The 26569-nt window shown below is 51.8% G+C and overlaps 1 protein-coding gene across 1 annotated transcript in view; it reads right to left on the bottom strand.

Annotated features, from left to right (window-relative positions):
- Nucleotides 1–15063, bottom strand: part of TMCO1 (transmembrane and coiled-coil domains 1) — a 29330-nt gene extending 14267 nt beyond the window's left edge. Inside the window, exons 1-5 of the mRNA XM_075616791.1 lie at nucleotides 14902–15063; nucleotides 5886–5963; nucleotides 5438–5497; nucleotides 4316–4362; nucleotides 2590–2657 (exon numbers count right to left, since the gene is read on the bottom strand). Coding sequence (XP_075472906.1) covers nucleotides 2590–2657; nucleotides 4316–4362; nucleotides 5438–5497; nucleotides 5886–5963; nucleotides 14902–14971 — 323 coding nt within the window. The 5' untranslated portion in view covers nucleotides 14972–15063. The remainder of the gene's footprint in view (nucleotides 1–2589; nucleotides 2658–4315; nucleotides 4363–5437; nucleotides 5498–5885; nucleotides 5964–14901) is intronic.
- Between the last annotated feature and the right edge of the window lie 11506 nt (nucleotides 15064–26569).

Raw genomic sequence — 26569 nt, 5'->3', positions numbered from 1 at the left:
GATCCGTTCTCCCGCGGTCGATCGGCCAAGACCCTGTTTCCCAGGGTCACTCTTTACTTTTTATCCATTTTAACTTGGACCCCTATAAGTTTATGCTTGCCGTATTACACAGCTTTTCAGCACAGCCTGGGTTAAAGAAGTGCAGAGCCAGTAAACCTACTGACAGACGGCTGTTTCGACCTGATGCTGGCAAATGGCAACTAAACATCAAAAAAGTTACGGTGGGTAAACAAAAAAAAAATGTGACAAAACCCCTCCATGTTCAGTAAATATCTGTCCCTTTCTTTTACCCACTATAACCTTTTTAATCTGATTATACACTTCAAAGTGTAATCCTGGATCTGGGCTCATCACCAGTGTAGTATCTCCTATTGAGGTGACCACTGTTGGTAGCTCCTCTTCTTCCCAACCAGTCCTTGATGGTTTTCGGTACTTTGTTCAGATTCCACAGTAATCGCGGTATTGGCGTGTCCGGCACGGAGATATGACATCACTCAATGCCGCAATTACTGTGGAACGGAACGAGTTACAGGAAACAGTAGAGGAACAGTGGGAAAGGATACCGCACTGGATCAACGATTCAACTAGTGCGTGTATATTGTTTTCCAATTATGGCAGAAAGAAAGAAACCCGCTCAGCCTCCGTCCAAAGGAAGTGGTGGGTGCACCATGGGGATAATATGTGAACACAGAAATAACGGAGCTGAACCCCCAAAAGAGATGGAGGAAAGTGAGCTCAGGAGAAAGGCCCCAGTTACATGCACTCGCCTACCGCACAAGTAACCACATCAATGTCACAATAAACTAATGAGATACAGAAGTTAGATTAAAAATGAATGGGTCCCTAACACGTGAAAGTAAAATGAATCAATTAAAACAACAAATGTAATAGGTCCTTAGACCGATGAGATAAATTGGGACACTAGACACAGTAAACATATAAATCCACCTGGTGATGCATAGATATACCGAATAAGGGTGGATATAGTGTGTATAAAACCTTATCCCCAATAGGTTAAATACATGCAGCGGGAATACTGCTTATAAAGTAGGCTCAAATGGCCGGACCTGGAAATGGACAACAGAGCCACAAGTAACCCGTCTAGGTGGAGTAATGGAAAAATAACCACCACAGCCTAACAGGACCCAAAAGAGATACCAATGTCCTAGTAATCCCTGATGTCCAGGGCCACGTAGGAAAGACAGTCCATAAGGTGATCAGAATTATTACGCCCTAGAGTAGATTTAGGCCGGTTCTATAGTGCGTGCGCGGCACGTTTTAGTTGGCGGAGCTTAGTCAGCCATTCTATAATGGTGCCACGCACGCACGGCAGGGAGCGTGGAACCGGCCGACAGGGGGGGTGGAAGATGGAGAAAATAAAGAATTTGCGCCGCTACCGCCGCTGAAGTGTGTGTGTGTGTGTGTGTGTACAATGTTATTAAAAAAAATTATTAAAGTGGGAGAGGGAGTGGCTCAGTGAGTAAAGACACTGACTGGCACTGAGTTTGAAGCAGGGGAACCTGGTTCAATTCCCGGTGTCGGCTCCTTGTGACCTTTGGCAAGTCACTTTATCTCCCTGTGCCTCAGGCACCAAAAGCAGATTGTAAGCTCCACGGGGCAGGGACCTGTGCCTGCAAAATGTCTCTGTAAAGTGCTACATATAACTAGCAGCGCTATACAAGAACATGCTATTATTATTATTATAATAAAGTATTCATTTATTTATTTCAAAACTTATTTAAACACACACACATACACACATACAGTACCTGACAAGCGCACAGTGTACACACAAAAAGTGTGCGGCACGCGCTAGCGCCTTTGCACAGGCACGCGCACGGCCGCACACAGTATATAACGAGCCTTAGGTTAATTGAAGTGGTGTCTATGGGCTATACTGATCTGCTAAAGCACCCTAGGATACCAGAGATAGTATGTGCCTAATATTAAGAGTTATGATGAACAATTCTCTCTTATATAACCCTGCAAATAGGAGGGGGATCAGGTATAACCACAAATACTAAAAATGATGGAAAATAGTAATTGGCCCCTATATAGTATAACCACTTAGACCTGACAGGCTAATGGGAGATGATTCATTTTACTTTCACGTGTTAGGGACCCATTCATTTTTAATCTAACTCCTGAATCTCATTAGTTTATTGTGACATTGATGTGGTTACTTGTGCGGTAGGCGAGTGCATGTAACAGGGGCCTTTCTCCTGAGCTCACTTTGACCCATCTCTTTTGGGGGTTCAGCTCAGGTTACATGGTTTTCCATCCTACTGAATAAAGTGCCCATTGGAAGTGCTCCTCTGTGTGCACTTTCCTTTTTCAGTTGCGAGGAACATCTTTACACAGCTACACCAAGCCTGGGCCAGATTGAAGAATTTTAAATATGAACACGATTGCATTATATATTTGTATCGGATATTCTACTTTTAAGCGCATTTTGACTAGTTCCTTGATTTCAAAATGTCGTTTTTAGCAAACTCCTTTTCAGACCCAGAGACGCAAAGCAGCAGAATAAAAGACATTCCTCTTATAGTGACAGCCTGAGAGTAGTGTGGGAAGTCAGAGGAGACTCACATTGAGTTGAACATGCCCATCAACGCTGTGAAGCAAAATCCAATGGCAAACATGGATTTCATCCGGACCTAGAGAAAGAGACAGAAAATCACTTTTTCCAGTTACTTAGCTACCAAAACTATTAACTATTCTGATGAAAACCCAAATCATATAGTGGATGCTATTTACATGAAGTATTTTAATTTAATACTTACCAAATGTGTCCAATCTATTATGAAGCCTCTGACGCCACATTAAACCCCATTGGCACAATCCTGCACTGCAGTCACATTACATTTTTACAGTACCAAATCTCTGCCAACGTCTTAAAGCCCTATAAATGCCAAAAATAAGGAGGAGCGCAACAAGGAGACTGGTAAGTATAAAAATCATTTACAATAAGAAGTAGTATTAGAACCTCACATCAAGTAACAAATACATCGGCACACCCGCAGAACATCACAACAAAACGCTGTGCCTGGCATTCTTCCGACCTCCTAGCACGGAACGTCCCGCAAACGAACACAGCAGCTGCTGAAAACGCCGGATCCTAGCAGCCAAGTGGAGGCACTAGTGGTGATGTCACAGTGGGAGGGTGAAACAGCCTCTACGCGTTTCGCATCATACGCTTCAGAGGGCCGCCCACTAGTGCCTCTACTCGGCTGCCGATCAGCTGTCCTGCTACGATCTGGCATTTTCAGCAGCTGTTGTGTTCATTTGCAGGACATTCCGTGCCAAGAGGTTGGAAGAATACCAGCCAGGCACTGGTCTTGTTGTGATGTTCAATGGGTGTGCCAATGTATTTGTTACTTGAGAGTTTTTAATATTTTCGTGCTTCTCATTATAAATGATTTTTATACTTTCCAGTCTCCTTGCTGCGCTCCTTCTTGTTTTCGTTTTCTAAGTATTGCCCCGTTGATCGCGGGAGGACTTCTCACTCAAGTCACCTACCATCAGGGCCGCCGATAGATCTCATGGGGCCAGGACTAGAGTTTAGACCTGGGACCCCCACGTGTCAAGGGGAAAAAAGAGGAGGTGGCTCACGAGGGTGTGAACGGCAGGGGGCTCGCAAGGCCTTGCGAGCCCCCCGCCGTTCACACCCTCGTGAGCCACCTCCTCTATTTTCCCCTTGACACATGTATTTCTCTCACTCTCCCCCATCCCCCCCACCTTCTTCCACACGTCTCACCACTATCACTTAATTACCCCCCTTTCATTCAATCCCGCTCCCTCAATCTCCCCAACAATAATTAGCCCCACTCCCATACACATAGCGGTAAGTGTGCGTTTATTAGTATTAGGGGTTGGGTTAAGGGGTTTCAGCGTTAAGGGGTTTCAGCGTTAAGGGGTTTCAGCGTTAAGGGGTTTCAGCGTTAAGGGGTTTCAGCGTTAAGGGGTTTCAGCGTTAAGGGGTTTCAGCGTTAAGGGGTTTCAGCGTTAAGGGGTTTCAGCGTTAAGGGGTTTCAGCGTTAAGGGGTTTCAGCGTTAAGGGGTTTCCCCTTACGGTGAAACGGCTGGTGGCTAAATATCCCGGCAGCTGAATGGCAGCAGCGAGATGCCGGCGGGAATATGTCCCAGACCTTTAAGAATAATCTTAGCAAACATGCTGCTGAACTCCCATGTTTTTTTTTTAACTGATCCATTTTCCTATCCTGTGTACAAAAAGTTCCCCCAATGCTCCCGTTAGTCCTGAAATGTTCCAGTACCCGGTGCGCACGGTGGTGCAGCAACATCCTGCGGCTCTTACCATGGACAGATCACGGTTATTGTTCTTCAGCTTCTCTTCCTGACGCTCTGAAAAGGATACACGTTCGTTGGAGATAATCACTCTCTCTCACACACACACTGGTGCTCACAGGATGCAATAAAAAACACATTGCTGCTGGTATTTATGATTAGGTTCTGGCCTGGGGGGAACATTGGCTCGAATGTTAGAGGAGGTTGAAGGGCCATGAATGTGGTCAATAGGTGGCTTCCCTCTACTCAGCAGTATACCGATGTGATCATTTTAAGGGTGGGAGAGAGGCTCATCTCTGACATTACGATGACTCTCTGTGGTCAACAGGAAACGTATTATTGATTAACCTATTGTCTTTTTGAGGCTCCTCTATGGTACCTATTGGATCTCATTAGTATACCCTCTATGACCACTAAAAAGGTCCATATCCAAATACTCTTTCATTAGAACCTTCTCCTAGGTTCTTACAAGTGTTTTGTTTGTCTTATATCAACCCTAACCATTACTTTCAATAGAATCTATGGTAATATATCTAGAACCCACTTGCTCAAGGCGAGACACAAAAGCATGCGTATTTGAGTACTAAATAGAACCTTTTCAACGGGGCTTGTAGCCCTGGTCCACTTCAGGTGCTAGGTTACCATCCAGACACCAGTCATGCCCTATTATCATCAGAGTAATATTGATCACTTAATAGCTGAAGGGTTTTATGCAAGTCTAAATGTGCAAATTAAAGGAGCGGTGCGATCGTTCACACCAGACCATAATAAAAAATAAAAAAAGGCCCTAAAATTGCTCTCAGATGTGAAGACCTGATCTTTTCAAGCAAAAAGCAGTTCTGGTTATAAAACAAAGTACCTGCTGCAACTGCAGTATTGAATTCATTACTTAGATTGTAAGCTCTCCGGGCCAGGCATTTCCTTTCCTATGGTCTTACTTTGTTGCCCTTATTGTATTAGAACTCCTTGTACTGTTTTTGTCTCTCCTGTAAAGTGCAGAGTACACTGCGGGCACTATATAAAGATAAACATACATAATAACAACCTCAGTCACTTCATTGTGCAATAACAGAAATGATGTATTAAAATGATGGCAATTAATAAATAATAATAATAATAATCATCAAGATACCTATTTTCTTCTTTTGGGTGCGTCCAGCCGACTCCGTTATGGATTCTTTTTTCTTTTCCACTATAGGAAGAATAAAAAAAATAAAAAAATAAAAATATATATATATATATATATATATATATAAAATGAAATAATCCACGGATTATGGTCAGTGAGTGAGTATGTAATAAACAATGACGAGCCACTGGCAACATTGGATATTGCTTATCCTGCTTAAAACTGCTGGATTTATTGCAGACTGGAATATATGTTATTGAACTTGCTTAAAATAGGACACAGAAGAGGTGCCCTTGCAATTCTGTTTCCCGCTGCAATAAATACCCGCGGCAGGGCGACAAGAACAATAAAAAGGGGAAACCAAGGGGCGTTTGTAAATAGCAGATGTGTCGTCTGTCGCTTGAAGGGTTAACGCAGAAATGCGAATTTGACCTTTTTAACCACAACTTACATTTCTTGCTCTGCTTTTCCACCTCTGCCTTTAATCTCTTGTACTTTTCTGTTCGGTAAACGAGAACCCATGTTATACCTGCATAGTGTTGGAGAGAAGGAACACGAGATTAGAATGCCGCCGACGCCGCCCGTTCTAGGACAAAAGGGTGTCGCAGAGAGATAACAATTCAAACGCTTTATAGTGCAACTTATCCCGATCATGCTGTAGCAGGGTTGGGCAATATACTGATATGACAGTAATATTGCGATCCTAAAAACTTTTACCAGAAAAAACAAGGCGTGCACGCTAAAAAGAAAAAGCAAGTTAAAGTGTTAACACAAATATAGTGTCACACAATTATCGATACGCGCTTTTAAATGGCTACCCTTGTTACGGTGCTATGGTATAGGTTGGAGCTCTTACTGAGACCCAAATTCACTCAACTGAAAAAAAGACCAAAAGTAATACCATGCCAGATCACTCTCCAATCCCCCCCCGTTATCTACTCACTCTCACTCTCCTCCCCCGCCATCTACTCCCTCCCCCATCTACTCCCTCTTACTCTCCTCCCCCGCCATCTACTCCCTCCCCCATTTACTCCCTCTTACTCTCTCCCCTCCTCGCCATCTACTCCCTCTTACTCTCCCCCCTCCTCGCCATCTACTCCCTCTTACTCTCAACCCTCCTCGCCATCTACTCCCTCTTACTCTCCCCCCTCCCTCCCCATCTACTCCCTCTTACTCTCAACCCTCCCTCCCCGCCATCTACTCCCTCTTACTCTCAACCCTCCCTCCCCGCCATCAACTCCCTCTTACTCTCAACCCTCCCTCCTTGCCATCTACTCCTCTTACTCTCCCCCTCCTTGCCATCTACTCCCTCTTACTCTCCTCCCCCACCATCTACTACCTCTCCCCACCATCTACTCATTCTCCCCCCCCTCCCCACCATCTACTCCACATTCTCCCCCCCTCCCCGCCATCTACTCCCTCTAACTCTCCCCCCTCCATCTACTCGCTCTTACTCTCCCCATCGCCATCTACTCCCTCTTACTCTCCCCCATCCCCGCCATCTACTCCCTCTTACTCTCCCCCCTTCCCGCAATCTACTCCCTCTTACTCTCCCCCATCCCTGCCATCTACTCCCTCTTACTCCCCACCATCTACTCCCTCTTACTCTCCCCCATCCCCATCATCTACTCGCTCTTACCCTCCCCTCTCCCGCCATCTACTCCCTAACTCCCCCCCCATCCCCGCCATCTACTCCCTCTTACTCTCCCCCATCCCCGCCATCTACTCCCTCTTACTCTCCCCCATCCCCGCCATCTACTCGCTCTTACCCTCCCCTCTCCCGCCATCTACTCCCTAACTCACCCCCCCTCCCTGCCATCTACTCCCTGTTACTCACCCCCCTCCCCGCCATCTACTCCCTCTTACTCACCCCCTTCCCCGCCATTTACTCCCTCTCACCCCTCCCCCATCTACTCCCTCTCAGCCCTCCCCACCATCTACTCCCTCTCACCCCTCCCCACCCTCCCTGCCATCTACTCCCTCTTACTCTTACCCCATCTACTCCCTCTTACTCTCTCCCCCTTCCCGCCATCAACTCCTCATTCTCCCCCCGCTATCTACTCACTCTTAATCTCCCCGCCATCTACTCCCTCACTCTCCCCCCTCCCCTGCCATCTACTCCCTCTCACCCCTCCCCTGCCATCTACTCCCTCATAACCCTCCCATCTACTGCCTCTCACCCCTCCCCTGCCATCTACTCCCTCTCGCCCCTCCTGCCATCTACTCCCTCTCGCCCCTCCTGCCATCTACTCCCTCTCGCCCCTCCTGCCATCTACTCCCTCTCGCCCCTCCTGCCATCTACTCCCTCTCGCCCCTCCTGCCATCTACTCCCTCTCGCCCCCCCCCCCCATCTACTCCCTCTCGCCCCCCCCATCTACTCCCTCTCGCCCCCCCATCTACTCCCTCTCGCCCCCCCATCTACTCCCTCTCGCCCCCCCATCTACTCCCTCTCGCCCACCCATCTACTCCCTCTCGCCCCCCCATCTACTTCCTCTCGCCCCCCCCCCCCCCATCTACTCCCTCTCGCCGCCCCCCCATCTACTCCCTCTCGCCGCCCCCCATCTACTCCCTCTCACCCCTCCCCCCGTCATCTACTCCTTACCCCTCCCCTGCCATCTACTGCGTTTATATCAATCTGATCCTCCGTGCTGCCCCCTGCTCTCCACGTCCCAAACCTCCAGTGACTCACATATAAGCCACATTTCAGACCTTTAATATTATCAACCACAACGAAACCTGTTATCACCCTATTACCCACCCTCACACTTACCCTCTGCCCCCCTCCCTGTCTTCACACTCACCCCCCCTCCCTGTCCTCACACTCAACCCCCCTCCGTCCTCACCCTCACACTTACCCTCTGCCCCCCTCCCTGTCTTCACACTCACCCCCCCTCCCTGTCCTCACACTCACCCCCCCTCCCTGTCCTCACCCTCACACTTACCCTCTGCCCCCCTCCCTGTCTTCACACTCACCCCCCCTCCCTGTCCTCACACTCACCCCCCCTCCCTGTCCTCACCCTCACACTTACCCTCTGCCCCCCTCCCTGTCTTCACACTCACCCCCCCTCCCTGTCCTCACAATCACCCCCTCTCCCTGTCCTCACCCTCACACTTACCCTCTGCCCCCCTCCCTGTCTTCACACTCACCCCCCCTCCCTGTCCTCACACTCACCCCCCCCTCCCTGTCCTCACCCTCACACTTACCCTCTGCCCCCCTCCCTGTCTTCACTCACCCCCCCTCCCTCCCTGTCCTCACCCTCACACTTACCCTCTGCCCCCCTCCCTGTCTTCACACTCACCCCCCTCCCTGTCCTCACACTCACCCCCCCTCCCTGTCCTCACCCTCACACTTACCCTCTGCCCCCCTCCCTGTCTTCACACTCACCCCCCCTCCCTGTCCTCACACTCACCCTCCCTCCCTGTCCTCACCCTCACACTTACCCTCTGCCCCCCTCCCTGTCTTCACACTCACCTCCCCCTCCCTGTCCTCACACTCACCCCCCTCCCTGTCCTCACCCTCACACTTACCCTCTGCCCCCCTCCCTGTCTTCACACTCACCCCCCCTCCCTGTCCTCACTCACCCCCCCTCCCTGTCCTCACCCTCACACTTACCCTCTGCCCCCCTCCCTGTCTTCACACTCACCCCCCATCCCTGTCCTCACACTCACCCCCCCTCCCTGTCCTCACCCTCACTTACCCTCTGCCCTCCTCCGTGTCTTCACTCTCACCCCCTCCCTGTCCTCACACTCACCCCCCCTCCCTGTCCTCACTCTCACACTTACCCTCTGCCCCCCTCCCTGTCTTCACACTCACCCCCCCTCCCTGTCCTCACACTCACCCCCCCTCCCTGTCCTCACACTCACCCCACCTCCCTGTCCTCACCCTCACCCTGCGCCCCCCCTCCCTGTCCTCACCCTCACCCTGTGCCCCCCCTCCCTGTCCTCACCCTCACCCTGCGCCCCCCCTCCCTGTCCTCACCCTCACCCTGCGCCCCCTCCCTGTCCTCACCCTCACCCTGCGCCCCCCCTCACCCTGCGCCCCCCCTCCCTGTCCTCACCCTTACACTTACCCTCTGCCCCCCTCCCTGTCTTCACTCACCCCCCCTCCCTCCCTGTCCTCACCCTCACACTTACCCTCTGCCCCCCTCCCTGTCTTCACACTCACCCCCCTCCCTGTCCTCACACTCACCCCCCCTCCCTGTCCTCACCCTCACCCCCCCTCCCTGTCCTCACCCTCACACTTACCCTCTGCCCCCCTCCCTGTCTTCACACTCACCCCCCCTCCCTGTCCTCACACTCACCCTCCCTCCCTGTCCTCACCCTCACCCTGCGCCCCCCCTCCCTGTCCTCACCCTCACCCTGCGCCCCCTCCCTGTCCTCACCCTCACCCTGCGCCCCCCCTCACCCTGCGCCCCCCCTCCCTGTCCTCACCCTTACACTTACCCTCTGCCCCCCTCCCTGTCTTCACTCACCCCCCCTCCCTCCCTGTCCTCACCCTCACACTTACCCTCTGCCCCCCTCCCTGTCTTCACACTCACCCCCCTCCCTGTCCTCACACTCACCCCCCCTCCCTGTCCTCACCCTCACCCCCCCTCCCTGTCCTCACCCTCACACTTACCCTCTGCCCCCCTCCCTGTCTTCACACTCACCCCCCCTCCCTGTCCTCACACTCACCCTCCCTCCCTGTCCTCACCCTCACACTTACCCTCTGCCCCCCTCCCTGTCTTCACACTCACCTCCCCCTCCCTGTCCTCACACTCACCCCCCCTCCCTGTCCTCACCCTCACACTTACCCTCTGCCCCCCTCCCTGTCTTCACACTCACCCCCCCTCCCTGTCCTCACTCACCCCCCCTCCCTGTCCTCACCCTCACACTTACCCTCTGCCCCCCTCCCTGTCTTCACACTCACCCCCCCTCCCTGTCCTCACACTCACCCCCCCTCCCTGTCCTCACCCTCACTTACCCTCTGCCCTCCTCCGTGACTTCACTCTCACCCCCTCCCTGTCCTCACACTCACCCCCCCTCCCTGTCCTCACTCTCACACTTACCCTCTGCCCCCCTCCCTGTCTTCACACTTACCCCCCCTCCCTGTCCTCACACTCACCCCCCCTCCCTGTCCTCACACTCACCCCACCTCCCTGTCCTCACCCTCACCCTGCGCCCCCCCTCCCTGTCCTCACCCTCACCCTGTGCCCCCCCTCCCTGTCCTCACCCTCACCCTGCGCCCCCCCTCCCTGTCCTCACCCTCACCCTGCGCCCCCTCCCTGTCCTCACCCTCACCCTGCGCCCCCCCTCACCCTGCGCCCCCCCTCCCTGTCCTCACCCTCACCCTGCGCCCCCCCTCCCTGTCCTCACCCTCACCCTGCGCCCCCCCTCCCTGTCCTCACCCTGCGCCCCCCCTCCCTGTCCTCACCCTCGCCCTGCGTCCCCCCTCCCTGTCCTCACCCTCGCCCTGCACCCCCTCCCTGTCCTCACCCTGCGCCCCCCCTCCCTGTCCTCACACTCACCCCCCCTCCCTGTCCTCACACTCACCCCCCCTCCCTCCCCTCACACTCACCCCCCCTCACACTCACCCCCCCTCACACTCACCCCCCCTCCCTCCCCTCCCCTCACACCCCTCCCCTCCCTGTCCTCACACTCACCCCCCTCCCCTCCCTGTCCTCACACTCACCCCCCCTGTCCTCACACTCACCCCCCGTCCTCACACTCACCCCCCGTCCTCACACTCACCCCCCCTGTCCTCACACTCACCCCCCGTCCTCACACTCACCCCCCCGTCCTCACACTCACCCCCCCGTCCTCACACTCACCCCCCCCGTCCTCACACTCACCCCCCCTGTCCTCACACTCACCCCCGTCCTCACACTCACCCCCTCCCTGTCCTCACACTCACCCCCTTCCCCTCCCTCACACTCACCCCCCTGTCCTTACACTCACCCCCCCTCCCTGTCCCCACACTCACCCCCCCTTCCTGTCCCCACACTCACCCCCCCTCCCTGTCCCCACACTCACCCCCCCTCCCTGTCTTCACACTCACCCCCCCTCCCTGTCCTCACACTCACCCCCCCTCTCTGTCCTCACACTCACCCCCCCCCATCCCTGTCCTCACACTCACCCCCCCTCCCTGTCCTCAAACTCACTCCCCCTCCCTGTCTTCACACTCACCCCCCCTCCCTGTCCTCACACTCACCCCCCCCCCCTGTCTTCACACTCACCCCCCTCCCTGTCCTCACACTCACCCCCCCTCCCTGTCCTCACACTCATCCCCCCTCCCTGTCCTCACACTCACCCCCCTCCCTGTCCTCACACTCACCCCCTCCCTGTCCTCACACTCACCCCCCCTCCCTGTCCTCACACTCACCCCCCTCCGTCCTCACACTCACCCCCCCTCCCTGTCCTCCCTGTGAACTCACCCCCCTCCCTGTCCTCACCCTCACACTTACCCTCTGCCCCCCTCCCTGTCTTCACACTCACTCCCCCTCCCTGTCCTCACTCACCCCCCCTCCCTGTCCTCACCCTCACACTTACCCTCTGCCCCCCTCCCTGTCTTCACACTCACCCCCCTCCCTGTCCTCACACTCACCCCCCTCCCTGTCCTCACACTCACCCCCCTTCCCTGTCCTCACACTCACCCCCCTCCGTCCTCACACTCACCCCCCCTCCCTGTCCTCCCTGTGAACTCACCCCCCTCCCTGTCCTCACCCTCACACTTACCCTCTGCCCCCCTCCCTGTCCTCACACTCACCCCCCATCCCGGTCCTCACACTCACCCCCCCTCCCTGTCCTCTCACACCCCCCCCTCCCTGTCCTCACACTCACCCCCTCCCTGTCCTCACACTCACTCCCCTCCCTGTCCTCACCCTCACACTTACCCTCTGCCCCCCTCCCTGTCTTCACTCTCACCCCCCCTCCCTGTCCTCACACTCACCCCCCCTCCCTGTCCTCACCCTCACACTTACCCTCTGCCCCCTCCCTGTCTTCACACTCACCCCCCTCCCTGTCCTCACCCTCACCCCCCATCCCTGTCCTCACCCTCACCCCCCCTCCCTGTCCTCACCCCCCCCTCCCTGTCCTCACCCTCACCCCCCCTCCCTGTCCTCACCCTCACCCCCCCTCCCTGTCCTCACACTCACCCCCCTCCCCTCCCTGTCCTCACACTCACCCCACCTGTCCTCACACTCACCCCACCTGTCCTCACACTCACCCCACCTGTCCTCACACTCACCCCACCTGTCCTCACACTCACCCCACCTGTCCTCACACTCACCCCCCTGTCCTCACACTCACCCCCCTGTCCTCACACTCACCCCTCCCTGTCCTCACACTCACCCCTCCCTGTCCTCACACTCACCTCCTTCCCCTCCCTCACACTCACCCCCCCTGTCCTTACACTCACCCCCCGTCCTTACACTCACCCCCCCTCCCTGTCCCCACACTCTCCCCCCCTCCCTGTCCCCACACTCTCCCCCCCTCCCTGTCCCCACACTCTCCCCCCCTCCCTGTCCCCACACTCACCCCCCCTCCCTGTCTTCACACTCACCCCCCCTCCCTGTCCTCACACTCACCCCCTCTCCCTGTCCTCACACTAACCCCCCCTCCCTGTCCTCACACTCACCCCCTCCCTGTCCTCACACTCACCCCCCCTCCCTGTCCTCACACTCATCCCCCCTCCCTGTCCTCACACTCACCCCCCATCCCGGTCCTCACACTCACCCCCCCTCCCTGTCCTCTCACACCCCCCCCTCCCTGTCCTCACACTCACCCCCTCCCTGTCCTCACACTCACTCCCCTCCCTGTCCTCACCCTCACACTTACCCTCTGCCCCCCTCCCTGTCTTCACACTCACCCCCCCTCCCTGTCCTCACACTCACCCCCCCCCCTCCCTGTCCTCACCCTCACACTTACCCTCTGCCCCCCTCCCTGTCCTCACACTCACCCCCCCTCCCTGTCCTCACCCTCACACTTACCCTCTGCCCCCTCCCTGTCTTCACACTCACCCCCCCTCCCTGTCCTCACTCACCCCCCCCTCCCTGTCCTCACCCTCACCCCCCCTCCCTGTCCTCACCCTCACCCCCCCTTCCTGTCCTCACACTCACCCCCCCTTCCTGTCCTCACACTCACCCCCCCTCCCTGTCCTCACACTCACCCCCCCTCCCTGTCCTCACCCTCACCCCCCCTCCCTGTCCTCACCCTCACCCCCCCTCCCTGTCCTCACACTCACCCCCCCTCCCTGTCCTCACACTCACCCCCCCCTCCCTGTCCTCACCTTCACCCCCCCTCCCTGTCCTCACCCTGCGCCCCCCCTCCCTGTCCTCACCCTCACCCTGCGCCCCCCCTCCCTGTCCTCACCCTCACCCTGCGCCCCCCCTCCCTGTCCTCACCCTCACCCTGCGCCCCCCCTCCCTGTCCTCACCCTGCGCCCCCCCTCCGTCCTCACCCTCACCCTGCGCCCCCCCTCCCTGTCCTCACCCTCACCCTGCGCCCCCCCTCCCTGTCCTCACCCTCACCCTGCGCCCCCCCTCCCTGTCCTCACCCTCACCCTGCGCCCCCCCTCCCTGTCCTCACCCTGCGCCCCCCCTCCCTGTCCTCACCCTTACCCTGCGCCCCCCCTCCCTGTCCTCACCCTCACCCTGCGCCCCCCTCCCTGTCCTCACCCTCAACCTGCGCCCCCCCTCCCTGTCCTCACCCTCACACTTACCCTCTGCCCCCCTCCCTGTCCTCACCCTGCGTCCCCCCTCCCTGTCCTCACCCTCGCCCTGCGCCCCCCTCCCTGTCCTCACCCTCACCCTGCGCCCCCCCTCCCTGTCCTCACACTCACACCCCCCTCCCTGTCCTCACACTCACCCCCCTCCCTGTCCTCACACTCAACCCCCCTCCCTGTCCTCACACTCACCCCCCCTCCCTGTCCTCACACTCACCCCCCCTCCCTGTCCTCACACTCACCCCCCCTCCCTGTCCTCACACTCACCCCCCCCTCCCTGTCCTCACACTCATCCCCCCTCCCTGTCCTCACACTCATCCCCCCCTCCCTGTCCTCACACTCACCCCCCCTCTGCCCTCACAAACCCTCTGCCCCTTCCCTGTCCTCACACTCACCCCCCCTCCGCCCTCACAAACCCTCTGCCCCTTCCCTGTCCTCACACTCACCCTCTGCCCCTTCCCTCACTCAACCTCTGCCCCTTCCCTCACTCAACCTCTGCCCCTTCCCTCACTCACCCTCTGCCCCTTCCCTCACTCACCCTCTGCCCCTTCCCTCACTCACCCTCTGCCCCTTCCCTCACTCACCCTCTGCCCCTTCCCTGTCCTCACACTCACCCTCTGCCCCTTCCCTCACTCACCCTCTGCCCGTTCCCTCACTCACCCTCTGCCCCTTCCCTCACTCACCCTCTGCCCCTTCCCTCACTCACCCTCTGCCCCTTCCCTGTCCTCACACTCACCCTCTGTCCCCTCCCTGTCCTCACACTCACCCTCTGCCAGCAGTGCAGTGCACACCGAAATAAACACGATTAATACAGTATCAGCAAACATGGTGCTCATCCTTCCCCACACCAGCACCCGACCACCGCCTGCAAACTACTGCGAGGCAGGCCCAGCGTCGACCGGAAACGAGTCAGCGCTCCGACCGTAACGTCACTGCCTCTGGCAACAGGAGGCAGAAACTGTACAGAGCGTCAGCACTCCGATTGTGGCATCAGTGCGCCTGGGGGCAAGGGGGGAAAGGAAGCCACACAGTGAGGCAGCACTCAAATTGTGACGTCACGGCGCCTAACAACAGGGGGGCAGAAACCCCAGGATGAGGCTGAGGACCTATGTGTAGAAATCAGCACCATTATTATCATGTATTTGGGAAGAGCCAGCGTGGTACAATGGGGGGGGGGGTACAGAGAGGTGTAAATGACATAAACAGAATAACGTACAAATAAGGACACACGTGCGCCAACAGATACGGAAGGTAATGGCAATCTAGTGGGAATAAGGGACAATGTTGAAACAAAAGTGGCTGCTCATTGTGGGACGCAGTGTGTCTCGGGAAGGGTTATGGTCCAGCTGAACAGTTGATCCCATTAATGTTTAGGGGTTGAGGATGTTAGGGGGTGTTAGCGTAGAATTTGGTTCAGCCGCAGATTGGGTTGGAGGAGGGGGTGGATAACTCAGGAAGTCTGTCAGGTTGTTTTTAAATGTGTGACAGCTGGGGGAGAGTCTCCTGGTACGTGCAGGGTTGCCACCTTCTGTTAAATGATAACCCGGAAACTTTTTTTTTTTTAAACGTTTTTTATTTATACATTTAACTGTATTACCGCACTGGCGGCATCTACCACGGCATTCTCCCGTCAAAATGGCTCCACGATGTCAAATGGCGTCGCGTTGCAATGACAATGTGACGTCACGTTGTCATGGCAACGCGGCACTGCAGGGCATCCCATTATCATGACAACGTGACGCTGCATGGCGCCGTGACGTCACGTTCCGTTGAGATGACAATGCGACGCCATTTGACATCGCAGAGCCATTTTGACAGGAGCATGCAGGGAGTGAAGACTTCCAGGTCGGACCGCTGGGGTGCGCCCCTCCCTGATCGTCCTCCTCTGCCGCCCTGCTTCAAGTTCACTCACGGCGACGATCCAACTCGTCTGCCGCCCTGCGCCCACGAGATTCTACATCAACTCCTGTAGCCCCGGGGATAAGTATCTCAAACCTATAGTCTCAGGGTTAAAGCCGGAGTGGTGGCAACCCATGGGTACGTGGTAGGGAATTTCAGAGAGGGGGCAGCATGGGAGAAGTCTTGTAGGCAGGAATGAGAGATGGTAAGAAGGCAGGAGCAAAGATGAATATTATGGGCAGAATGTAGGGGGCATTTAGGGATGTATTTGGGGATGAGGGCTGAGATGTTAAGCGCTTTGTAAGTCAGAGCTAAGGTTTTACATTTATTTGTAGAGGCTATGGGAAGCCAGTGTAGGGATTTGCATAGAGGAGCAGCAGAAGTGGAGCGGTGAGTGAGGTAGGCAAGTCTGGCCAGTGGCGGATTTAAAATTTTGCCGCCCATAGGCAGGGCCGGCGTGATGGTGGTGCCACTGCACCGAGCCCCGCGGTTACAAAGGCCCTGTGCTCTCCCCCACGACAATTAAAGTGATTGCGGGAGGAAAGCGAGGAGCCTCTGTAACTCTTACCTTCTTCGGTGGCATCTCCCTGCATGGTCCCATTATCATAGCTCTGCGACGTCCAATGGCGTCTCGTTGCCATGACAACAGGTCACGTGTCGTCCCGTTGTCTTGAGGAGGCATGAGGACTGGAGTTGAGCACCCCTGATTTAGAACAAACTAGGGGGGCTTGAGATTTTCTAGGAGACGCGGCAGTTACAGAGGCCCTGCACTCTTCCCCAAGGCATTTAAATAAAATGCCGCGGGAGGCACGAGGCCTCTGTAAATTCCCTTACCTTGGCTTCGGGCGACACGTCGCCATGGCAACGCGGTGTCAAATGACGTTGCCATGGCAACGTGCCGTCACATAACCCTGCTTGCGTCATTTGACGTCAAAGCCAAGGTAAGCGGGCGCGAGCAGGGGTGGAGAGAAGACTGAAAAGTTTGCACACCCCTGATTTAGAGGACTAACCACACCATCTGCTACAGGTCAGCGCTGCAACTTTACAATTTAATATTTTTCACAGGGCAAAAATTCCCTTTCCTAATTTTTTGAAAGACATTGGAGTCACGTTTTCTTAATTGTAGATTTTTGTATATATGTGTCCCGTTATTAGAAAAATAACACTTATTATGTCATGGGTGGTAGCGCTTCTTATCTGTGGATGCAAATGTCATATAGTGTTGTGAGGACAATAAAATGATAAGATTTCATGCTTTTAAATGCTGCTTTAAAGGGGAGGTCCTGCCTAGGATGAAAGTAAATGAAGTATAGTGGCATGTTTAATAGGTTGAAGGAGCTGTCCACCCCTTCCTCCCTGCACCCCTCTTATTTCCATGGTTGGGAAGCAGGGGGTCCCCGTAGCTGGACTGTGTTAATTTCAGCCCTGGAACCTCCTTGTTTCTGGAGATACATATCAAAAAAAAAGTGCCACTCGTACATCCTGTACATTTAAATCTCCTGCGTCATGTAGCTTCCTATTGGCCCGCGTAATGTGGTCCTCCATTTTGTTTTCCCTGGAGGGGACAGTACCCGCGCTACCTTTGCAGATATGTATTTCGAGAAGCAGGGGGTCCCTGCAGGTGAAATTAACACGGTTCAGCTCTCGAGACCCCCCCGCTTCCTACCTAGTGCAAAAACAAAATCCCAAGCAGAACACCCACTTCAAGTCTCCCAAGAGCCCAGTGTGGTGTAAAGGTTACCTTGGGAACCTCAGGAGCTAGAGATTAAGAAAATCGTTATTTTTAACACTACATTTTTTTCACATTTATTTTTCTTAATAAGGAGAGCATGCACAAGGGGCGATACTAACATGATATGAGTTACACTGATATAGGCTTCAGGGGGGGGGAGGAGGGTTTCTGCTTTAAATTGGATGCTGTTAAATGAGGAATTGAATCCGTGATCTGCAAACCTAATTTGTTTTCGGGAATGGATTGTCACCTAGCAACAGCTGGTGGGAGCAGGCAGGTCTCCCGGAGCACTGACCGCGCTCACGGTATTGATAACGGTCAGATAACGCCAGGAATAGTCAAAGATTGCGTAATATTCACACTGGATTGATATTCTAACACACATTGTCCTCCAATTATTGTCCATAAAATTAAGTTCATATGGGGTTGGTGCTTCCTCTTCAAGAGTTTTCCCAAAACTCTTTGATAAATACAAAAACTGCAGTGGACACCCTTATGCCCCTGAGGAAGTGATCTGCGAAGTGGATCTGCGAAACGTGCAGGGTGTGTCTAAAGGAGAAGGCAGGCCCAGTCGGAGACTCAGACGCTGAGGCATATCCATTACAACGCGACGTAATCACAGAACACCCGGTGGTAACAGTACACGATGATTAGTAGTGGCCTCAGTGGGGAAGAAGGTGGAGACAATCACAAAGAAATTTGCCTATTGACAGAGCGTCTACTCCACTGACCTGAATGCCACATTCTTCTGCTTGAGTGCAAGCAACTTAGCTGTGAGGGAGAGAAGTTATTTTGCTTTTAACTGTGTTAATACATTTATGTGCACCGTAGAGGGGTGTGTTTGTGCTCTTCTACCCCCCTGCAGATAACCCCAGAAGCCTGTTCTAAACAGATACAATCCCAACCCAAACAAAAGTTTGTATACAGATCGTGTAAGTAGGAATTATAGAATATAATGGACATACTGTTTCTAGCTCATGTATGCTAAATAAGAGACCCTGAAACGAGTATAGCTCTTTTAATACGGAACATAACAGATGTAAGACACTAAACAAAATAAAAAAGCCTTCTTGCATCATAGGAAATCTAGACCCAACTGCAGTCCTAAAAGAAGAACACTTCCAGAACACTGAGATAACTTTGAAGGATTCTAACACTTAAAATCACTTAATAGGAATTTAAAAAATATGTTGGGTTGTGAACCAGTATACAGTAGTTCTGTGACATCTAGGCAGCCTATAGAACTTTGTGTACCTTATTTAGGTGTGTGTGTGTGTGTGTGTATCTGTATATTTGATGAGGGTTGGTCCTCTTTACGATTTGGAGCTGAACCTGCAAAACAGGTCTAGAATAATACATGAATAAAACCAGACTAAAGTGTAGTGCAACTAACAGGGCAGCAGAAAGGTCAATTTTGGGAAAAGGGAGGGACACGTTGCTAGGGGACAATCCTTTTCCTAGAACAAATGAGGTTTGCACCCCATTGATTCCTGCAAACCTCAGCTTTGTTCTCCGGGAGATAGTGGTAGGGTGTGGTGCTCAATAATCAGGTATGGTTATGTCTAAGAAGCATATATTCCATAAGTATCCAGATATTAATGAAATGTCCACAGAATAGTCGCTGATAGTAACTGAGAGGGATATGTGCATAGTGGTGTCCACTTGACAACCACACAGATTGACACACCAATAAACACCCAATCAGTCTAAATACATAAAGCAATGTGCAGTATACACAGGAGAAATTACAGGGCACTAGGGCCCTTTACCTGTATACTTTCAGGGACACTTTCAGCACTTTATCAAATGCTGTTGCATGAAACGCGTAGGTGCGTTCATGTAGTCCATGTATTGTTTATAGCTTGCAATAAATTTTGATCTGCTATTTTGCCATTTTGGAATTGCCTTGGATATTTTTCCCTTTCTTCAAAGCTGGCAGTTGGAATTCGATGGCAGTGCTCTGTCTACACATGCTATCTCCTTGTTCGCCGGGAGGCTTGCCACCCTAGCAACAGCTCGTGCAGAATAGCCCTCAATTGGTAGTTGCTCTAAAGAAGGGAATTATTTGGAGCTCCAAGGGTCTCCAGTAATATTCCACAAAGGTGCATGAGGACCTACCTGCCCCCATGATAATTGGCACTGATCCCCTCCTTGATGCTGCTTTAGAAGTATTACCCTCTCTAAGAGAAGAGCAAGGCTATCCAAGTCCACAAAAAGTGTATAAATACTGTAATACAATGTGTTATCACTGTGTGAGATCAATTTATGACCTAAAGTGTGTTGGACGTGCATTTCATAAATAGCACTAACGTACAATTATGTTGTGATATAAAAGTGAATTATACCCACAATGTGTATATAGAGAAACAATTCTTAAACAACTTCCATTTGGGGATATGAGGGCCCGCTGCTGATTCAAAAGGAGATGTAAGGGCATCACCATCTATTAAGTGGGAAACATAAAAGAAAGCGCAGGACCTCTCATAGTATAGTAAATATATTAAATGCATTGGTATAAAATAATGAATGGTAAGATATGCACGTCCAAAAATGTAGACACTATAAAGCATGTTAGGTATAGTAACCCAGATAGCTGGGTACTGTACATGCTTTATATTGTGTACATTTTTGGATGTGCATATCTTACCATTTTTTTATACCAATGCATTTGATATATTTACTATACTATGAGAGGTCCTGCGCTTTCTTTTATGTTTCCCACTGAGAATGCCAATTAAAGCAGCAATCTCCTTCAGAAGCCTACAGTATGTGAGTTTAACTCTTAGGCTGCGCTTATAGGGCGACGTCGCTCCAAAACAAATCGATCGACTCCGTCGCAAGTGCTTATAGTAAGCGCGACAGCGACGGAGCGACTAAAAATTTGGAAGCTGGGTAAATTTGATTTTTTTTTAGAGACAGTCGCCACATGTGACTGTCTCTAAACTAATCAAATTGCGCGGCCCGCCCCTTTTAGTGACATCACTGGCCTTGTCGACAGCAACGTCGCTAAAAATCAAATTACAACTTTTGCCGGTGGCGACGGGTGACGTCATCGGTCGCGTCGCCAGCACTATAAGCGCGGCCTTATAATGCAGTATCTTGCCCTGCGGATATCCGGCTCTTTTTTAAAGTTTTGAAAATCATTGTTTTCTTAATTTCTAGCGTCTGATGTTACTATGGGAACATCAAACTTCACTGGGCTCTGGGGGGACATTTGTTTGGCCTCCCAGACATGTACTATTGTAACTGTTCATATCTTCCGAACTAAGCATTAGATTTTACAAATAATAACATTATCTGAATGTGCACAACGAGATCTTTGAAAGTGAATATAACAGACGTGGTGCAAAAACGACAATCAGTGCAGACTGCTGCATTCAATAAGGAGATCACAATACCTAACTCTTTCACAGCAATTAAAATCCATCCCCATCTCCGGCAATACCATTGATAGAAGTAAGGGGGGGGCAAGGATAATTGATGCGAATATAGAGCCTCTCATTATCATTTGACAACCCTGCCTTCACGTGGTGCCCCTCGCTTCTAACAAAATGGGCTCTGTCGACCCTTGGGCCTAGGGTTCCCTTGGGTATATCCAGCTAACAACTTCCATGGATCTTTTTAAAGTGAAGTTTTCCGTGGAAGTCGCCTATACCCATCCGTGGGTGAAGAGGCAGAAAGTAAATAAGATAGAAGTAAAAGAGGAGGAATTGCATAGGGACAATGTAAGTATGCCCAAGGAAGTAGAACGCACCCATTCTCCATGAGTCCAAACTCGAGATACAAAATCTTGGTGTTTGGAATGTCAGTGGTAAGTTAAAGAGACCAAGAGATCTCAGGTCGAATTTCTCCTCTATTTGTTGGAGTAGGGACCTCTTTAAGGAGACCATATTTAGAGTGATCTCCTGTCGGGATAGGGCATCTGCAACACCTGGGGCATAGGTCGCCGCTATGCGGATCTCCCTCTGTAATGCCCAGATTCACAATTGCAGGGCTTCTCTGTAAAGGGCTCCCACAACACATACCTCTCATCTAATTTCAATAAGATACTGCCATCCTGCTTCTATTTGAAAGAGGATAAATATCTCTGTTGTCTGGGAGCAACTAGGAGTAATAGCATTTAATGCCACTCTCAACTGTAAAATGTTTATGTGAAGGGAAGAATCTGTCGTTATGACCATGTCTGGCCTGTGGAGGAGGCATATCCACCTAACTGAAGTTATTTTCTGATCGAACAGTAGAGGGGAATTGGTTGTTTGCACAGTGTGCCGAGAGACAGGTGAGTATTGAGAGGAAATGTTGATGTCCTGCATTGAAGAGAAGCCAAGCGGAAACCTGGAGTAATTCCCAAAGTCTTTCAACGAGTGTCCAAAATAAAACCTAGGAATTTTATGGATAGAGTCGTTTTCAAAACCAATTTTTTCCAATTTATAGTGAAACCAAGATCATCTAACAAGGATAGTGTATAGTGTATTTATTTTGTTATCGCTGACTTGTCTCTATTCAACAATGGGAGATCATCTAGATACATGACACAAGTTGTGCCTCTGAGCCTTAGGTGGCCTACCACTGATTTGATCATTATTGTGAATGTAAAGGGGGCATGCAAAAGGCTAAATATCATAACTATCCATTGAACCTGAGAATCCTGCCATGACTGGTAAATAGGGACTGAATGGAAAGTATCCTTCATATCTTTTTTTTTTTTTTTTCATAGCCAAGCATCCTTGATGTGTGTGTGGAGATATCTTGTAAGCTCTCCACTCCAATTTTTGGGGGGTTTGACAAACTAGTGGTTTGACACTGAGGACTGGACAGGAGGAACATCCAAAAATATTTTATAAGAAACAAATGGCCGATCCAAACCTTTTTGGACAGGTCTGCCAATTCTATTTTCTTTTGTTCTAAGGCAACAATCGGCACAGGGTCTAGGATCTAACTGGTCATGAATACTAGAAAGAAAACATCCCTATGCAGGGCACTAGTCTCCTAAATTCCAGACTTGTCAAATGTGACACATTATAACTTTTACTTTTATTAGATCATAAATAAAATAATGTTATAGTGATTGATAATGACGCAGTGAATGAACAATTGAACTGGAGATAAAAGGGGAGGGTATTACTGCCTTGGAAAAGCATATACTTATGTGAAACGCGCGTCAGCCCTTGCTGATGGCGTCAGCAGGGAGAGTGTCTCGCTATGGTGTTTGTATACAGCTCGTGCTCTCTCTCCTGTCAGGTGCCACTAGGGAGCTTTTCTTTTAAAAATCACCCGTTTTAAGGATTTCAGTTAGTTTGAACTGAGGGAGTTAAAACGGAGACAATCACATATCTTTGGGGCGGGGAGGAGGAGGGTGTAAGAAAACCTATGTATTATGGTGACAATGCACCAGATACATAGATGCATCATGCATGTGCAGAGAAAATGACTGCTACTGGGACTGGAGGAGGGGTGCTGAGGACACAGAATAAAGTGTCATGGGGAGGAGTTCGCGCTGGTGGGCCATCTGCCCGAAAAGCGAAGCAAATGGTTGCCCCTCCACCCAGAGCGGCGCCAGCCCAGTGGGAGATATCCTGTCAGCTGGAGTAAGTCGTTGCTGAGTCCTTCTGGTAGGTGTTGCTCCCATTGGCCAGTTTGTATTTTTCTCCACAAGCCCTGATTGGCCAATGCAGGTGAGCCCTCGGCTCCTGATTGGTCCGTGTACAGCAGCGTTTCCCAAACTTTTTTTTTCCTTGACCCGGTTATTTTTGAACTTCTACTTCGTGACCCACTAAAATTTTTATATCGCCTATAGGTAAAATAAAACCGTTATGAATGTCCATACAGGTTTCATATATTCTCCCAATCCCCTCTATTCTCTCCCCCCCCATTCTCTCTCTGACCTGCACAGACGCACACAGTCACTGACCTACAGACACTCACACAGACAGACCAACACACACAGCCACTGATACACACAGTGGCTGTGGCTGATACACACACAGATCCATACACACACAGATCCATACATACACACACACACACACACACACACTCCCCATACACACACACAGATACATACACACACTCCCCCATACACACACAGATACATACATACATACAGATACATACACACACACACAGATACACACACCCACACCCACACAGATACATACACCCACTCTCTCCCCCATACACACATACAGCCACTGATATACAAACACTCCCCTATATATACACACACACTATCTCTCCCCTATACACACACACGCAGCCACTGATACACTCACCTATACACACACTGATACATACTCTCTCTCTTTCCCCTACACACACACACACTCTCTCCCTTATATATACACACGCACGCACCCACTGATGCACACACTCTCTCTCTCCCACACACACACACACTCTCTCCCCTATACACACACACTCCCCTATACACACACACAGCCACTGATACACACTCCCCTACACACACACACACTCCCCTATATACACACACACAATTTATTACAGAGGCAGCGACGGATGTGAGTGACTGGAGGGGGGGGGGGGCGGGGAGAGAGGAAAGGCCAAGTGATCAGAGCAGGCGGCTCCACGCCTCCCTCTGCCCGCCAGCGACCGCACAGCCACCACTGAGCCTATCTCCCGCACCAAGGGGACTGAGGGGAAGGGAGCACCAGGAACGGAGGCACAGGTGCGCCCCCGCACCACTTCCTACCTCATGCCGGGCATCGTGTCCTGTGGGGGGCGGAGCATGTCATGGGCGGCAACATCATGATGCGGGGCTGCAGTTGGAGCCCGAGTCAGCGAATCCCCGTTGACACCCCAGCGATAGCAGCCTGCACCACTTCAGCACTGTCCCACACCTCACCTCGGGCCGCCGCAAGGAGGGAGGGGTGGACGCCGCAAGGAGGGAGGGGGGGACGCCGCAAGGAGGGAGGGGGGGACGCCGTGCGGCCAGCCTCGCTGCGACCCGGCAATTTTGCTTCCGTGACCCGGTGCCGGGTTGCGACCCACCATTTGGGAAACGCTGGTGTACAGCATTGGTGTTGTGATTGGTCGCCAGCCGCTCTACCATGCTTTCCTATGGCAGCGGGGAATCTACAGTAGATAAGGGGAACCCGATCAGCGCTCCACAGCTCATTCGGATCCTAATGTGTAGGTGATCTAAGCGGTGTGCTCCGAAGCTTTGCTGGAGACACCCGAAAACGAGGCTGAGAGCCTTACCAGTGGGAAATTCAAATGTGCTTTGTGCTACAGGAGTGTAGCTGTGCCAGAGAAGTGGAGAGCAGGACTTTTCAGTGGGACATTTGAAAGTGGTCTGCCACGAATCGTACCAGATAGGTCTGGATGGTCCCTACATCCTCGGAGAGTGGAAGCCAACCCTGGGTAAGCCTTTGATGCGGCCATCAGCACTTAGTTAGCTACAATTCCCCCCCGTATGCCCCGTTTTTGTGATTATAGCTCTGATTGTGTTTTGTGCTGTGCTTCTTTATTGAACTGCTTTGTTCTGTCTGGTGAGTTGATCCCTAGGTTAAGTTCTGGTCTCCCGTGGCAGTCGCTATGACTTGATGTCTCGGAGGAGCAGTCACGTGATCACGAAATGCCGGAAAGACGGCTCCTCCACCACTCAATGGCCTAGATTCACGAAAGGTTGCTAAGCTTTAGCACACTTTAACGCCCGTTCAAACTAGCAGCCAAATGATAGCTTTGAGCACAGTTACTCACCATAACAAAATACATGTCTCTTTTCTTTTTACCTTTGCAAAGATCTCACTCTTTTCCAATTCTGTTGTTGATTTCTGGAGATATCCGTTTCTGACAATTTGCCTCCCTGGGATGTTAAAATGGCCACTGCAATTCACACTCATTAAGACAACAGGTTTTGTCATGGTAACAGCGAATGCCAGGGAAATATGAAACTGTTGTAAACTCGGCAAAAATGAAGATTAAATAAAAAAAATAAACGAATAGTAAGAAATACCAGCGATTGCACTTTCAACCCACATGCCAATATGCCCTCTCCAGCTCATTATAAACATATATCCATCCGAAAGAAAGCACGTCATATTTTCCCCCCTACTCATTTTCTTCTAATATTAACAATCTTTACAAATATTTCTTCCTTAATGATAGACGTAGGTTATGCTATGCAGTCGTTAATTACTCAACATGCTTATACATGTCCTTGTTACTCAACACTCAAAATGCTACAAGTTGCATATTGCTCTGCCCACCTTTCTCCTCCGCAATCTTTCTAGAACCCTGCAGGAATAATCATTTCTATCTGTCTTAAAGGAGCAATCCAAGCAGGCGACTCTTTTTCTTCAATTTTTTTTTTTACCATAGGATTGAAGCAGGGGGTCTCCGGAGTTGAACCCGGTTAATTTCTGCTCTGGGGACCCCATGCTTCCAGAGATACTTACCTACGAAGGGGGTCTCTCTGCTTTTTGAAGCTCTCCCATTGGCCAAAAGGAAGTCGCATCTGATGACGTCACGGCTTCCTATTGGCCCACAGGGCGCAGGAAAAAGCTTTGAAAAGCGGCTATTACGTGATCCCTGCTTGTAGCGCGGAGAGGCTACTGGCGCCCCCTAGGTAGGTAAGTATCTCTGGAAGCAGGGGGTATCAGGAGCACGGGGTTCAGCTCTGGAAACTCCCTGCTTCAATCCTATCTAAGAAAAATTGCAAAACAAAATAGTCCGCTTGGATTGCCTCTTTAACCTCTCCTATACTGGATTTGTATAACGTTGCATTGTTTCTCCTACACCCATCCCAGACCTACAACCGGGACCTACTGAAATAAAACATATA

Source organism: Ascaphus truei, chromosome 10, assembly GCF_040206685.1.
Source record: "Ascaphus truei isolate aAscTru1 chromosome 10, aAscTru1.hap1, whole genome shotgun sequence".
NCBI classification, from domain to species: domain Eukaryota; kingdom Metazoa; phylum Chordata; class Amphibia; order Anura; family Ascaphidae; genus Ascaphus; species Ascaphus truei.
Note: the sequence above shows the minus strand (reverse complement) of the source record. Positions and strands in the feature narration are given on the sequence as shown.